This window comes from Neltuma alba, unplaced genomic scaffold (genome assembly GCF_004799145.2).
Source record: "Neltuma alba isolate B1F8T4 unplaced genomic scaffold, ASM479914v2 tig00011654_pilon, whole genome shotgun sequence".
NCBI lineage: Eukaryota > Viridiplantae > Streptophyta > Magnoliopsida > Fabales > Fabaceae > Neltuma > Neltuma alba.
Genome location: NW_021636301.1, coordinates 251,084 through 267,734, shown reverse-complemented (window position 1 = coordinate 267,734; position 16,651 = coordinate 251,084). Strand labels below are relative to the sequence as shown.

Below are 16,651 nucleotides of genomic sequence, written 5' to 3'. Positions count from 1 at the left end.
AATAATACATGTAGGGATAAAACCTATTTTAAATTACACATACTAGTGATTTTTTAATTTTAAAATTTATCCCTGAAATTAGTTCATCTAATTAAAGTTGATCAAAAGATATATAAGCAAATCTACTAATTTTATATTAACCTAAAGTCTTCAACTAAATAATTCAAGGAAAAATGGAAAACAAAAAAATTGAAATTTTAGAATAATTATACAACTAGAGGAGAATTGGATACCCAATATTTCATGCTTATAAATCCAAAAGAAAGAAATAAGACCTATGCGATTCCTTTCTAACAAAATCAATTCATCATAGATATTTTAACATAAAGTGGAAAAGTAAGAAATTTAAACAGATACATAATAACAACATAAAAAATTAAAAGGGGGAGGGGAATTAGCCTTAGGAAAATAATTCAACAGAATATAAAGAGAAGAATTAGATACCCACCAATCATTGTTGTTATAATTGTTCCTTAGGAAAATTCCTCCATTATTATATAGCATTTCTTATATATTCATGTAATATACCAAAAGAACAGAATAGACAGCCTGATCAGATGTTCCATAATGCCATTGTTTTAAACCAATCAATATGTTCCTCTTTTTCTCCAAACTCAGAGTATGAAACTAAAATTAATTGACTATGAATAAATTAACATAATTAACATTGAATGTATGTTGATGATGAGATTAAAGTCTCTAAAATACAAAATGATTCCTGCGAAATAATTTTATGTGAAATATTAGAATAAAGAAAGAAAAAGAGGAAGACAAAATCTATTTTTGTAAATCACTTTTTCCTAAATAATGGAGTATAGACTATACTTCTCTTCTCAATTTTTTATGAAGGACGTCCTTATTCTTACAAAAAAATAGAAATCACACAAAAATAGAAATCATAACATTTATTATATCTCTTATTTTCCTATTAAAAATTTCCTCTTTGTTTGCAGTTTATGATCTCTTTGATCTTATTTTCTTAATATCAATGTCAATATTAACATCACGATCAATATACAATTCAAAAAACTATAGTGAGCTGCTTAATCCATAAACTAGACGAACATTAGTGCAAATATACTGCATAAACCCATTCTAATCCATAGTATTTTTCATACAACAAACAAAAAAATTATGAAAACCCACATTATTTAAGAAAATCATAGAATATGATTCATTTTGTGCTCTGTCTACAATATTCTTTTATTTACTTGGACTTAATTTTATCACATATTTGATTGAGTTCTATAGTGAATTTTATTTTTATACCTTTAGCATTTTCTCCGTGCATTTCGATGTACGCTTCCAATGTTAACACACACACACACGAGTGTGTAATTTTTTTTTTTTAAAAACAAATTATTATATCTTCTAGTTCTGGTACTTGAAAAATATGTAAGAGAGATTAGATTATGAGGATGATGAGAGGCTGAGGTAATTCATAGTACTGACATTACTCTGACCTGACAGACACTCCATGAAGGGGTGGAGGGAGGAGAGAGAGAACTGCATGATGCTGTAGCAGTAGTTTACTACTTGTTTGAGTTGAGTTTTACTATAATTGAGGGCACACTTACTGCTACAGTGAAGGCGCCCTCACGAGGCTCCTCCCTCCTTTCCCTTCCAATCGGGGAGGTGGGCCCCACACGGGGCTTCATGTGTTTATGAGTGCACATGCGTGATGTTGGCGTTTTCTTCTCCGCTTCAGTGCTTCTGTGATTCCCTGCTCCTCAGGTCAGCCTTCTTCCTTCGCCTTCCCCCCTCTCTGTCCCTACTTCTCTGCCCACCTTAACCTTCTCTTCCTTCCTTCCTCCCTCATCATTTACTTTTTTTGTTTCCCTTTTTTTTTTAACTGTTATTATTGTTTCTCACAATTGTATTCTATTCCCTTTTCATAAAGCTGTTTTCCTTCTTCCTATATATATAAATACATTCACTATGCTAAAATATTTTTTCAAATACATCCAACATCCTAAAATATTTTGTGGTACATTCAACATCTTAAAATACTTTTTTAGGTATGTCCAGTACTATGAAGTATTTTTTAATGCATCAAGCACTTTGAAATATTTTTCTTAGATGCCTTTAGCACCTAAAAATATTTTTTGATGCATCTAGCGCCAAGGCAAAAAAAAAAAAAATTCAAAGTACTAGACGTACCTAAAAAATATTTCAAGGTGCTCCATGCACTACAAAATACTTTGCGTTGCTGGATGCACCTTAACCCTTATAATTTTTACAGCTCCACATTCTTAGCCTTTTCATCATTTCACTTCTCAATATTCATATATAAATTTATATACATCCATAGAACTACCAAGAAATAATTTTTTCTTCTTAATAATTTAAATAAATTAGATTCCAATTATTAATTGTACCAAGCTAAAAAAAAATTATAAATTTCTTATTGACAAAATTCTAACGTCAAATGTAAGGTTTTAACTTGCGTCCATGTAGAACAAACGATCAACCCTTATTAATTTAATCAATTTTTGCTAGCTCGCAGAACAACTCATTTAAGAATTCAGATGGATCATCGATCTCCATATTTTCAGAATAATAACTTTAAAAGCTGAGAGTTTATTAAAATTTGAAAATACGTTATTAGAATATTAAAAAAAAAAACCTGTTAGCAGAGCAGGTATTTTTAATTTGAGATGATAAGTAATGATGGGGTTTAGATTAATTGTTATTATGTTAATATCAATATCAAATGCATGAAATTAAATAAATTAATTAATTAAGCAGAAGCAATAAAAACCATGCGCAAAGCAAAATTGAGAAATTGAAGATTACAAATCTCAAATTATGACCAGTTTTGCCATTTACACAACATTTAAATGGATCCTAATAAATTAAAGAGGAAAAAAATATAATGCAGCATTTGAGATTAAATTAAAGTCTCTCTTCATCCCTATTCCTTTTATTTGTCATATATATCCTGAAAACCTCTTAAATTTTTTTTCTCTCCCTCAACTTATTATTATTTAATCAAAAAAATAAATAAATTTTGCAAATTAAAAACATAGAATCGATCTTAGATCAGTGACTGACTATACTGCTACCCACCACCACAACATCCATCGATCTATCCCCATCTTAAAATGTACCCCACACCTCATTTCCCTCCCGCTACCACCCACCACCTTCTTCCGCCGTTCTTCTGCCACCGAATCTTCTCCGTCCGACAACTCCTGCACTCTCTCTGACCCACGATCAGACCACACGCTTTGATTGATCCATACCTTCTTTTGGCGCTTTGTCTCTCACTCTATCTCTCTCACTTTCTCTCTCTTCCTGTTACACACTCATTTCCTCATCTCACTCACTCAGCTGCATTCACTGAAGCTGGCTTGCTTGCTACTATCTCATAACTGCCACCTCCTTCCTCGTCTTCTTCTTCATCATCTTCGTCTTCAATATCCTTCTCTTCGTCCATGTCGTCTTCTTCTTCTTCCTCCTCCTCTTCCAACCCTGCATTGTTGTTGTTGTTGTTTTCCCTTGATGTGTCTTGCTGGGGAGGCCATTGCTGCTCCGGCTGAACCATCAGCGGGGGCGCCGATGACGGTGTGGTGATATTATCATTATCTGCCGGATTCAGGCTATGATTTACGGTGGTGGCGGCTGCGGATGATGGCGGAGGAGGAGTATTGATCATCTCAAGCTTGTTCTTCACCCTGTAAAGAGCATCTAGCTGGTGGAAATACGGACAGGTCTTGGAATCTTCAGGCCTCTTCTTGTTGCTTTCTTTCACCTTCTTGAAGTACTTGTTTATGTTCTCCCACTTCTCCTTGCACCTCTTGGCGTTTCTGTTGTACCCAAGCAGCCTCATCGCCGCCGAGATGTCCTCCCACAGCGGCCCTTTTGGCCCATTCTCTTGGTACTTCTCGTCCATGCTCGTTCTTAGCTTTATCAATGCCTCAACCTCCACTTTCGGCCACCTTGACGAGCTTGGTGCCATCAAATTATTCTCCCCATTGTTGCTATTATTATTATCAGTCGCCACAATCTCCATGTTTGTCACCGAGGTCATCATCTGTGGCTGAGCCGCCGGAGGAGCCGGAGCCGGTGCTCGTTGTGCTGTTGGTTGAGCCGTCAGTGGCGGCGCCGTGGGAGGAGGTGAAATGTTGATATTATTCAGTGGGAGGCGGAGGTTTTGCTGTTCGGCGATCTTCTGTAATAATGCCATAACAGCAGCGTCCTTGGAAGCCACTACAGATCTTTCCTGTGCCAATATTTCACGCTCTCGATTAATCCTCGCCATTTCCTGCATTCTCCAAGCTTCTTCACGAACCATCCTTTCATGTTCTCGCTTCTCAATGGCTTCCAATAGTCTCTTCTGCATTGCCTCTTGCTTCTCTATAACCTTCTTCGTCAGCCTTCCAAAGAAGTCCTTCCACTTCCGCTTCCGCCGTTGCCGCCGCTCTATGGACTCATCGGAGGAGGTCGACGAAGACGGAGAATTGGACAACAAGTCGGTCGGGAAAGAAGATTGGATAGGGTTTGCTGTTGATGTAGACGGCGGCGGCGGCGGCCTGGGGAAAATATTGTAGGGAGGAGGATTATTAATGGTGGAAGAAGTGAGGTTGATAGGTGGAGGAGTGAGAACATTATTACAGGGTTGAGGTGTGATCGTTGATGGAACAGTAGAGAGATGATGATGAGGAGGTGGAGGAGGATTATTAACATTTGTGGACGGTAACGGCATCGTCGCCACCACTGAAACTGGTGTTGCAGGTATTGCTAATAACTGCGACGGCGGAGCTTGCGGTGGCCGCCGTGAGGGGGGAGGAGGAGGAGGAGGATGGTTTTGATGATCAAGAGCTTCTAACTGTTCAAAGAAACGATACGTTTTGCCTTCAGATTTCCCAGTTCGGCCGTCTTTTGTTCTCTTATGGTACTTATACAAGTTCTCAAATTTCTCTTTACATTTCTTGGCGCTTCTGTGATACCCAAGCTCTGCCATTTTTCTGATACATAATTAAAAAAATTCAGATTCTATATACACAAATCTTGTCATCAAAGTCACCAGCTAGCGATAAAATAATACAGAAAGCATTGGGAGCGTTAGAGGAACATGAAATTAAGAATACTGAACAGTTAAATTACCCAGATTAATAATAATGAATTAATAATTATGAAACTGAAGGGGGCTAATAATTGAAGATGGAGCTTTGGGGGGGGGGGGGGGGAGAGAGAGAGGAGGAAATTCTGGAGATCGGACATGGCGAATAAAACCCACATGAATGAATTGATGAACAGAAATCGTTTTCTCGTGGAAAACTCATGAGTGTAAAGTTGGAAATTTTGATAATAAAATATTATTAATAATCAGAGTTCTGAGTCAGTGGGGAACTTCGATAATAAGAAGTGGGGAAGGAAAATATTTACTTTTGAGAAGGAAATTGAAGTGGGTAACTTATTTGGAAATTAGAACATGAATCAAAATGAATGTCAGCGAAAGCAAAATTAAATCACACCCGAATCGAAGAAGATGCTTCTGATTAATATTCCCACACATCAAATTCTTAATTTTCTTTTTCCTGACGGTTTCTGCTGAAATCTGAAAAGGAAAAGGGCAAGAACTAAAGAGGAAAGAAAGCGAACTGGGAAAATCTGGAAAAAAAGCGAAGCAAATCCAAATTCTAAGTGCCCGGAGGAAGACGAGAAGAGAGAAAGAGAAAGTGGAGTGAAATACATTTCCAGATATAAGAAAAGATTTGAGGAATTGAGAAATCCAGCTGAATCAGATCTCTTATTGTTCATTAATCAATCCCAGAAAAGTGAATCACATCGAGGATTATTAATCCGATAATAATAATTATTATTATTTACCTGGAAACTTCTTCCCAGAGAGGACCTTTAACGCTAGCATCTCGAAACGCCACGTCCATGTCCGAACGCATTTTTAAGAGCGCCAAAGTCTCTTGCCGGGGCCACCGGTTGCCGCCGAAGCTCCGGTCACCTTCTTCTCCTCTTCCCCTCACATCTTCCTCGCCGGAATTCGATCCAGCTGCTGTTGCGGCCGCGGCCGCTGCTGTCGACTCGCCACCGTCATGGGAAGACGTCGTTCCTGCTGCTGCAGCCACAACTGTCGGCGCCACTGCATCAGAAGAGTTACCACCGCCACCGCCGCCTCCTCCTCCTCCCCCGCCACCCAATACAGCCGACGATGAGTCCCCCAGCATAGGACTCCACCTATGTTGTCTGTATCTATGTATCTATAAGTATATCTATATCTTTGTGTCTGTCTCTGCGTTTCTTTGTCTTCGCTAAAATTACGAAGCAGCAATTTACAGCACTGAGATGAGAGGAGAGAGAAGAAGAAAAATAAAAACACGCATCGAAGAGATAGAGAGAGAGAGACAGAAAGAGAGAGATGGTGAATTCTTGATGGATTTTATGATGAGGCTGGGTTTTATGTTAGGATTTATTAATTTATTTTCCGGGTTGGATCTGCTTGTTAATCTCGATAATTTCTTTAACATTGATTTTTATAGTCAATAATTTTTCGTTACGTGTTTCTTTTTCTTCACTTTTAGCTGCGGAATCTTCAGTCCTTTTTTTTTTTTTTAAATATTATTTATTATTAGATTTCCGTTAAAACTAAATAATGAATACTGACATACGCCTGAGTCCTCACAGTGTATTAATGAAAGGGGCACAGAAAGACTGATACTGATATTGATCTTTAGTTTTCTTGCATTAAAAAAAAACCTATTTTAATTACACTGTGAGTTGATGAATTTAATGTATTATTTTTTTAAGGCTAATGTATTCATTTATATTATTATATTTAAAATTGTTGGTAATTATGCAGAGCCTCCCCTCCCCCCCCCCCAAGATTTAGTATTACAGGCTTTCTTTAAATTTTATTTTATATCTATGTCTGTTTTTTGAATTTAATATTTTCATTTATTTTATATTAAACAATTTATATGTGATAGAAATATATAGTATTTGTGTGAAAACAAAATGTTTTAAATGACTAAGTAAATTTGACAAAATTTATTATATTTAAAATTACCAATATCAATCAATATATATAAAACATAAGAAGCTATATATCCAAAAGTTGTAGGCCACTTATATTAAATTTCGAGAAAATATGTGAGTATGTGACATATAAATAATTAATTATTGTATAAAAATGTTACTCCGTGTAATATTGTTTATTATTTTCATTTTTTCTTACATACAAACCTGAACATATTTACCAACTTTACACATGGAAAAAGATATAACTAGCTAGCTTTATCTATCTAAATAAAAAAAAGGAAAAATTAAATATTTAAAATTAGAAAAATAAACTAACAAACTTATCATTAAAAATTAATGATATTCGGTATGCAAATTACCGACATATTAACTGGACCTTACCCACTGCAACTTGATGACAATTAATCTATTTAATGAGCCGACATTTTTAATATACGCTCACATAATAAATTTTTTCTTTTTAAAATATACGTAAAATATTATAATCCATATATATATAGAGTATATAGACAAACTAAATTGCCAAAAAAAATAAATGTATTAATTCGCAGAAAATTTTGAACAGCTGTACAATGAGACGCTGAAGATAATAAGTTGGTTTTTGTCTGTCCAGCTATTTTTAGTTAAAGGCCGGCTCAAGTAGGTCATCCTTTCTTTTTTTTTTTGAGAAAATCGCAATTAAAGACCATAGAATTTGAAAAACACAAATAATAACTCGTGACAATTTCACTATAACTTTTGACGATAATAATATATCATGAAGTTGTCAAAATCATGATGAAGTTATCACGTGTTTTTACCTGTGTTTTTTAATTTTAGGGTCTTTTTTTGTGATTGTCCCTTTTTTCCTTTTTATTTATTTTTTCCCAATTTTCTTTCTGTAGATTAGATTTTTAATTTTTTTTATTTTGTTTCTTCTTTTTTAACTTTCGGAAGGATGGAGATGGAGATGAGCTTTACTTTTCTTTTTGGAGGTGCTTTTGCATTTCAGTGGGTGAATTGACGAAACTGTCCCTAACATGGTTCCTCCATTGACCTTTAATCATTGAAGGAGCTAAAGCTAACGTATTAATTTATTTAGATCAGCGGGTGATCTGCTGGTCCAGGTTGTTCTTTCGAGTATTTTTATGGTGATCAATTTCTTCTTAATGTTTATATCACACAAAAAAGGGGTTAAGTTATATTTTTCTAGTAACAATCGCTGACATAAACTAATTTTTGGTGCATTCAATATTCTAAAATATTTTTCTATTACCATATAATATCCTAAAGTAATTTTTAATTCTTAAAGTATTTTTTTAAGTAGCATCAAACACCCTATTGAAAAAATATTTTAAGATATTGGATGAAAAAGATCAGTTTATTATATTAAGCCCTGCTATAAAAACATTTCAGAGTGTTGAATAGTATTTAATCTTAAGAAATTAGGAAAAGGATATTAGAGCAAAATATTCATATTTGATGGCCAAAAAAATTTCATATTTTATAAATTTTCAACGCAATAAAACCACTTATTTTTGTAAGTATAAAATTTATAACAAGTAGGACCATTCACACAACACCTTTGTAAATAAATAATACTGGTTTTGGTGAAAATATGTCATGAATTATATTGTTTCATTTAGATACCAATCTACTTCACTATAATTTGTCTTTAAATATAACTAAATGTCTAAATCAGTATATAGAGTGCGAGTATTTCATTATGTATAATTTAAATTTAAAAGCACATCAAATAAAGAAAAACAAAATACATATTGCCCAAAGATGCTGCTTATGCATAAAATTTACCAAAAAAAAATATTACTCATGAGCTACGAAAAGTATGATTTGTGCATACATCATATTTTATATAACTCCCATGAAAGTAATTTTTTGGAATACAAGACTCTGGTTTTCAAGGCTGTTGGGTAGAACTTTCAGTGTATAATTTCTTTTGTTTTTTTTTAAAAGGAAAAGGTTGTTGGATGGAACTGTGGTACTGTACATATGTGGCTTATGGGTCCTACTCTGACCATAACATTTTATAATTATACGAATTTTAATCACAAGTAAAAAAAAAAAAAAAGTAAAGTTAGTTAAACGACATTAAAAAAACAAAAGTGTCTGTGTTTGTGTGTTTTCTTGAAGTAATACTATTTATCATATTTATCCTTATTTTCCCCAGGCCGATCTATTGGCATGTTTGTATCTAAGTGCGAAAAAGTTGATAATTATATTAGAGCATTAGTTAAATTGAAGGAAATCAATCCCTTTCATTGAGACAATGCAGATTCGTTTACAACATTTATATAGATAACAGCCCCCCTCCCCCCTCCAAAAAAATAACTATGTAGTTACACTCATCTTTTAAAAAACAAAAACTCTTCCCACCCCAAGAAAATAAATAATCAAAAACGAATCCACTTATTACTTCACACTTGTATTACAAGTCACAATGCTGATCTAAACCCAACTCGGGATTCTCAATCCAAAATCAATTCAAATCCAGAGTAACAGCAAAACAACAGTCTAATAAACTCAAAGTCAACAATTGTCCAGAAAGAAAGAATGAATGCCAGGTTCCTGGGTGGCGAATAATTAAAGCTAAACATAAATTAAAGAATTTTTGTGTTAGGGTCACTTTATCACATGACCTCCAGACTTGTATAAAGTAACATAGTGAGATAAGATGTCCCAGTAACATAAACTCCTAGCTACTTCGTCTACTTGGTGGGACTAATAGTTTAAGCAATAATTAACATATTAATATTTCATAATAGGTAATATATAACATACCAAACAAACCAAGAGAAAAGATCAACAGGTAGCACGCTATAACATTAATCATTGGTAATTAATCAATGTTTAATTCCTACCTTATATCCTCTTTATGCCTACTGACTTGAACCCATAGGTTGAGTCCTACCATATGACTGGTGACCCTAATAAGCTTCCCACGCATGACGCATGTGATGCAGATAAGCTAAAGTTAACAGAGCACATGTGGGCCATGGGCTTCTTTACAAAAAAGGCATGTTGCCTTAATGAATTTATTACCCAATATCCTAACGGGTGTGCTACCCTAAGGTACTTTTGAAATGTCACAAATGAGGTTGTGCAGCCTTCTCCAAAATACCAATCATAGCACGCTTTACGGATGTGAACCACTTGGTTAATAACAAAGTCCCAATCATGTCCTCTCCGCATTAATACATTTCAAAACCATACTACATAATCTTAACATTTCTCAATTTGTATCAGTCATCTCAATGCATAAATAATAATCAAGAGTTTCTTTATATCACAATCATAACAGAAAGATGCCATCGTGCAATATTGTTACATTATATTTCCTTTGTTCAAGAGTTTCAAATCATAGTATAGAAAGAAAAAAAATCTATCAATACAGTGTTCTAGGCCCTTTGTTGTGACGAACAAGGCACCTTATTGCAAAGAACCCTATCCCTTGATGCAATGACAATCCAACAAGCTTCACTGCGGAGAAATGATAGATCATGAAAGAAATCTAAGAGTGTTCCAGAATTCAATTTTTAAGACTTTTATCCACTTTGAGAGTTTTAGAAATTTGATGTTTTTAAAACAACAATTTTTACCTATCTAAACTCTAGTCACAAACAACACTCCTGGCAATTTTCTACTCATTTTTCCTATTTTAGATCATTTAAAACTTCTCCTAAAGATCACTATTTAATCAAAAGTCTTCTTAGAGGAGGCAGCAAAAGAAATGTGTAAAGACTCATGTTACCTAAATTCCCAAGTAATTATGAAAACTACCCAAGACAGCCTTTAAACATTTTACAAACGTCTACCACCACTATATATCAAATTATATCAAAGAATTAGAGAATCATTAAAAGATTATCAAGGAGATTCACAAAACCCTAACTACGTTAGGAGAGTGAAGAAGGAAAGAGTTAAGAATCATAGAGAAAGGGTTGGGATCGCGTACTATTACTTCCAGAGTTTACCAACTTCTCAAAGGATTACTCTGAGGACACCTTAGTAGAGCAAAAACCTTCACCCCTAATAAATAAGTAAAAGTTAGTGCTATCCTCCACCTTCGAATTTAAAGCTTTTGACCGTTGATCATGACGAAGATGCTTAAATAAAGCATTGCATTTTAGGTTTTTTTCCCTTGATGAAAAGCACTTTTTGCTATGACGAACTGTGCAAAAATGATAGATGTTATACACACATATATACATATTTGTAAGAGAGTCTAATTTTTGTGTGTGTGTGTGTGTGTGTAGCAAATGGCCAAAACAACCAAAATCAAAATTGGCCAAATCCTTATAACCTATCTATAAGATAATACCATAACCAAAATTGTTTAATTTAATCTATATATATGTACTGTAAAGCTATATTCGAGTAAGTTGCTGAAGAAAAATTACAGTAGCCAACTATTTAAGGACTTCATCTTTTTGAGAGGGTGAATATTGTTGGCAATATACATTCTCAAAGTACTACATGCAAAAAAAAAAATTCTCAAACGAGTTTAAATACACTGAAATTAACGTGATTGACAAGCTATTTTTAAAGTATATTATAGCAATTTCCAATTAAAATATACAATTCAAAATCTTGTTCTAAATAGGCACAACAATTTCCAAAATAGTTTACTATTTATAAATGTATATATATTTATACATTTGACAAGTGTGTATATATACAAGAGTATGCATATATATATATATAGATACACCTTATTAGAAACTATGGGATTGTGTGTGGTTATGTCCTTCACAAACTTCATCATGTAAAAATCACAATTGGCGTTGCATTGTGGTTCTTTTAGGCATTGTAGTGGAAATAAAAATTAAACCAAATGAAAAAAACTGTATATGTTTGCTTCAGTCACTACTTAATGGAGAATATATTTATATACACACACACATACACGCCACCATTTTCTTTCATGGGGACATATTTTTAAATGAGTTCTTGGACAAGAGGTTTTTAAGCTTATTGGCTTGTGCACGATATAGCCATGACCTTTGAGAAGAACACAAAATTGATGATGATATCAAAGAATTAAATGTAAGTAAAAATACTAAATTATCTTGATTTCAAGCTTATATATACATACCATTACTTTCAATTTACTATTGAACCTTACCTTCATATTTGTTTGATTGTCTAGATTGCTAGCTAGAGAATCAAAGTACCAAATATGCTACTTGAATGCATTCAATACAATGAGCATACTATGGCCCTTGATTAAGTATAATAATCACAATAGAAACAATTAATAAACAACATACTGAAATAATTAAATTTAAGATAATTGATTAAGTAGCTTACCCATCCTTAGGTGTAAGGCGCTAAGAAGAAAGTGTCCTTCTTATTTGCCACCCCTATCAAGAAGGGATTTGTTTGCTTGTCCATCAATTTGCTATTAAGTAATCATGTCATCATGGTGGGAAATGTTATAGGGCAGATGAACTTGTACACTTGCTGTAGCTAGTAAAGGACAACATGATTGAGATACAAGAACCTTAAACACTGAAACAAACAAATTAATAAAATTATAACTTAAAAGCATATAAGTATCAATAATCACAATTATAGAAATACCTGAAATAAAATCTCATCCTCATTGAGCATGCTAAGTCATGCTTTAAGACCCCTATAAGTGCACCTATAGAGATAAAGTTCTCCTCATAGTTATCAAAGACCTCTCACTCAGCATTCACATCCAAAGAATAGTTTTGCTTAATTGCTCCCCTAACCATGGTTGCATGATCTTGAAGACATTTTTGAGCTGTCAAGAAGTCTTGTTCAGCATGTTGCTTATTGTTTTTTGGTTACATGATACTGAACTAAGATCCTTCAGTTTGCTTGTCCTAGGCTTCTTACCTAATAGGCAAAAATCAACTGCTATAGCAATTCTTAAGGGCAGGATGGTAACTTAATCTCTATAAGAAGCAACTCCTCCTTTATAGGCATTTTCCTCAATCAATTCATGGATAAATGACTTGGGACTAGTAGGTTAATCATAGGGATGAACTCAAAAGCAAATGTACTTATCTGGGCTGCTTTTTCTCCTACCTTTTATTGCCTTTTAGAAGCTTTTAGGTCAGTGTAAATAGTGAGAAAACTATCTGTATAGGCTACTAGTCATTAGGGAAGTAGGGCCTTGTAATTCTCACCTAAAGGGAATGTCTGATTTTGCTTCCTCCCTGAGATGACAAAAGGGACCAATAAGTTTGCTGTAAGATTTTATTGGTCCTTTAGCTACCAAAGTAGCTGATTCCAGAAATCAGGAATAGTTAGACTTCTTTTGAAGATATCAATTCACTAGGAGATCTCTTGTCACTTCATAGATGACTTTCTCATCTTTAACTTCAAGTGTTGCTTTGTCTTACTTTTAGGCCTATCTGTGCTTTAAAGAGAATACTAGCTAAATCTTCAGAGCTAGATATGGTACTAATACTAAAAATAGAAGATGGGCACATTTGAGTTGTATCGGTTACCAAATGAAAAATGACAGGATGCCAACTTCAAAATACATGATTTCCCCTGGAATTTCACCCATGAATTTGCATATTGCTCTTGCTTTTTCTTATCTTTTTGATAGATGAATAAACTTATCTCCAGCTTCTAACAAAGGTCCTTCTCATTCTCAGGCTTAGGGAGAAGAGGCTCTCAGAGTAGTTAACAGCTAAAGAAGAGGATTACCTTACATGACTTAGCCTCAGTAACACCCCATGAGTGAGGAGATAGGCTAAAGAATTTATTAAAAGGTCATTGGACGAGATGAAATTAGTGTTGGACCTAAGGGCTTTCTTTTTTACTTTACCTACTAGGTAGTAGTTAAAGGAAGCTCAGGCTGCTTTTTCTACGTAATCTTATGATATTTCAGCTACTCCTTTGACTCTAGCTGTTAAAAGCTGCAACTTAGGAAAAGAGGTCAACTTTTGAAGTATTATAGATCAAAGAAGGAGTAGGGTATTAAAAGCTCTTGTTTTCTACTTTCTTATCCTGTCTTCACCTTAGGAAAGCTCCAACTCCATTGTAGATTGAGGAAAATTCTTAGAATTCAGTCCTGGAAAGACTTTTTCTTGTTGTCCTAGGCTTCTTAAGTTACATAGCTTAAGTCTAAAAATCAGACTTCTTTAGCACTATTGACCTTAGACAGATCTGCTAGGTATTATTAAATAGTGTTTATAAATATTGAATAATCTAAAATTTCAACTCTTATGACCTTTAGATGCTTATTCCCAATTACAAGTAGACAACTAGGTGAAAAGCTATGTCGTTATGATTTCTTACTTTACTTTACCTACTAGGTAGTAGTTAAAGGAAGTTTATGTTGCTTTTTCTACGTAATTTCTAGTCAAAGAAAAACCTATTTAATCTTATGATATTTCGGCTACTCCTTTGACTCTAGTTGTTAAAAGCTGCAACTTAGGAAAAGAGGTCAACTTCTGAAGTATTATAGATTAGAGAAGGAGTAGGGTATTAAAGCTCTTGTTTTCTACTTTCTTACCCTGTCTTCACCTTAGGAAAGCTCCAACTCCATTGTAGACTGAGGAAAATTCTTAGAATTCAGTCCTGGAAAGACTTTTTCTTGTCGTCATAGGCTTCTTAAGTTACATAGCTTAAGTCTAAAAATCAGACTTCTATAGCACTATTGACCTTAGACAGATCTGCTAGGTATTATTAAATAGTGTTTATAGATATTGAATAATCTAAAATTTCAACTCTTATAACCTTTAGATGCTTATTCCCAATTACAAGTAGACAACTAGGTGAAGAGCTATGTCGTTGTGACTTCTTAAAACTAGAATTAAACTATAGAAAGTAGTTTAACCTTGGTCTCTCACAAGTAGCCTAATAAGCTATCAATTCTCTAGCTAACTCACATGTTGGTACTACTGTGGACCTTAGCCCAACTCATCTAATTAGGTTTAAGTCTTCTTAATCTTAGAGAATAGCTAAGTTAGACGATAGCAGTTAGTATTCCTGATTCTTAAGAGATTTCATTTATATTTTATTGATTATTTCATCATTTAGGATTCTAATTGCTTTTATTCAACTAGGGTGAATGCCTATATATATATATATGTACAATTACTATTTGATATGAATAAGATAGAAAAGTATCTTTTTCTACATGATATCAAAGCAAATATGATTTAGTTTGGCTTTGAGCTAGATAGGGAAGGCCAAGGTGGTATGAACTCATCAATATCGAGCACCTCTGCAATGCTAGTGAACTAAGTGCCAAGCCACTAAGGGCTACATGATGCTTTTGTCACTGCAAGAACCATTCACAAGTTAAATGGCCACAATTATTTTCAATGGGCAATCAGTGTTTAACTTTTTGTGATAAGGAAAGGGAAGCTTGGTTACCTGACTGGCGCTATCAAAAAGCCTACTCCATTTAATCTAAAGTATGCGACATGGGAAACTTAAGATTCAATGCTCTAGTCATGGCTTGTGAACTCAATGATAATAAAGATTAGAGCAAGTTTTTCTCTGTTCAAGTTTACACAAGAAGTTTGGGAAACTACATATGATATGTTTGCTTCAAAGAAGAACCAGACTTGGAAGATCATTATACTACCAAATAACAAGAAGTCCGCAAGTTGTAAGTGGATGTTCACAAAGAAGTATAACCCAGATGGCTCCATCAATAAGTATAAATCCAAACTTCTTGCTAAGGATACTTGCAGACCTGTGACATTGACTATCAGGAGACATTTGCTCCGGTGGCCAAACTCAACACAATCAGAATGTTACTATCACTCACAGTGAATCATGACTGGTCACTGTATCAACTAGGCGTAAATAATGGCTTTCTCAATAAAGATTTATAAGAGGAAGTATATATGACCGTTCCTTAAGGTTTCAAAATGTTTACAATAAATAAAAATATTCTTTCTATAACTTGTAATCTTTTGTTTTCTTCCTTTTCATTCAATGCATCTTCTATTTATGGTGTGAATTTATTAAATGAAACTTCCTAATAAAGCTTGAGTTTGAAATAGTCAACTATATTTAATGCTTTCTAATGGGTATGCTTTTTGCTCTTAATCTTCTTATTAGATCTCAGGTCTTTGATCTCCTGTAGAGAATGTTGTAATATCTTCTAAAATATTTTTGGACAAGACACTTTTTTAAAAACACTTTTTAAGAATATTTTCAAATCTCATAAAATAATTTTTCCTTATAAAACTAGGATGGGATTTAAATTAGATTAGACTATAAGTAAACTTCTAACGAATTAGAGTCACCCAAAAGAAAATACAATGTGAATACCAAAATGTGACTTGGATAAACTTGGAGTCATTTTCCCTTGAACTAGACTTGGAATGTATTCGAGTCAAATACCAAAAATATAGAATAGAGACTTTGAAGTAAACTTGATTAAAGGAGTCAAATTCAACTTCAGATAGATTCTAAGTGAATTCAAGTTGGATACTCAATAAAATAGTAGACTCAAATAGAGCTAGAGACTTGGAATTTATACCAAAAAAATCTTTGAACCAATTAAGGCCAAAAACAGCTTTTGAAAATGTTTTGAATCAATTTGAGTAAAAATATGTTTTTATATTATCTTATATGAATTTATCAAATTCATGGCAAAACACATACTTCTCTATTTTTGTTCTCATAAAAACATTGGATCTAACATTATTGT

General features: G+C 33.8%; 1 protein-coding gene across 1 annotated transcript; it reads right to left on the bottom strand.

Annotated features, from left to right (window-relative positions):
* Positions 1 to 2,765: 2,765 nt before the first annotated feature.
* LOC114716402 (trihelix transcription factor GT-2) lies at positions 2,766 to 6,387 on the bottom strand. Its single transcript, XM_028901401.1, has 2 exons — positions 5,836 to 6,387; positions 2,766 to 4,970 (listed from the first exon to the last, which is right to left on the bottom strand). Exons 1-2 carry the CDS (start codon positions 6,186 to 6,188, stop codon positions 3,326 to 3,328), a joined length of 1,998 nt encoding a protein of 665 aa, XP_028757234.1. The 5' UTR covers positions 6,189 to 6,387; the 3' UTR covers positions 2,766 to 3,325.
* Positions 6,388 to 16,651: the final 10,264 nt, after the last annotated feature.

Excerpts from the sequence above, each read along its gene's own strand:
- LOC114716402 (XM_028901401.1), bottom strand. The coding sequence starts at position 6,188 with ATGCTGGGGGACTCATCGTCGGCTGTATTGGGTGGCGGGGGAGGAGGA. Across the intron at positions 4,971-5,835 it reads CTCTGGGAAGAAGTTTCCAG|AAAAATGGCAGAGCTTGGGT; the intron begins GTAAATAATAAT and ends ATTATGTATCAG.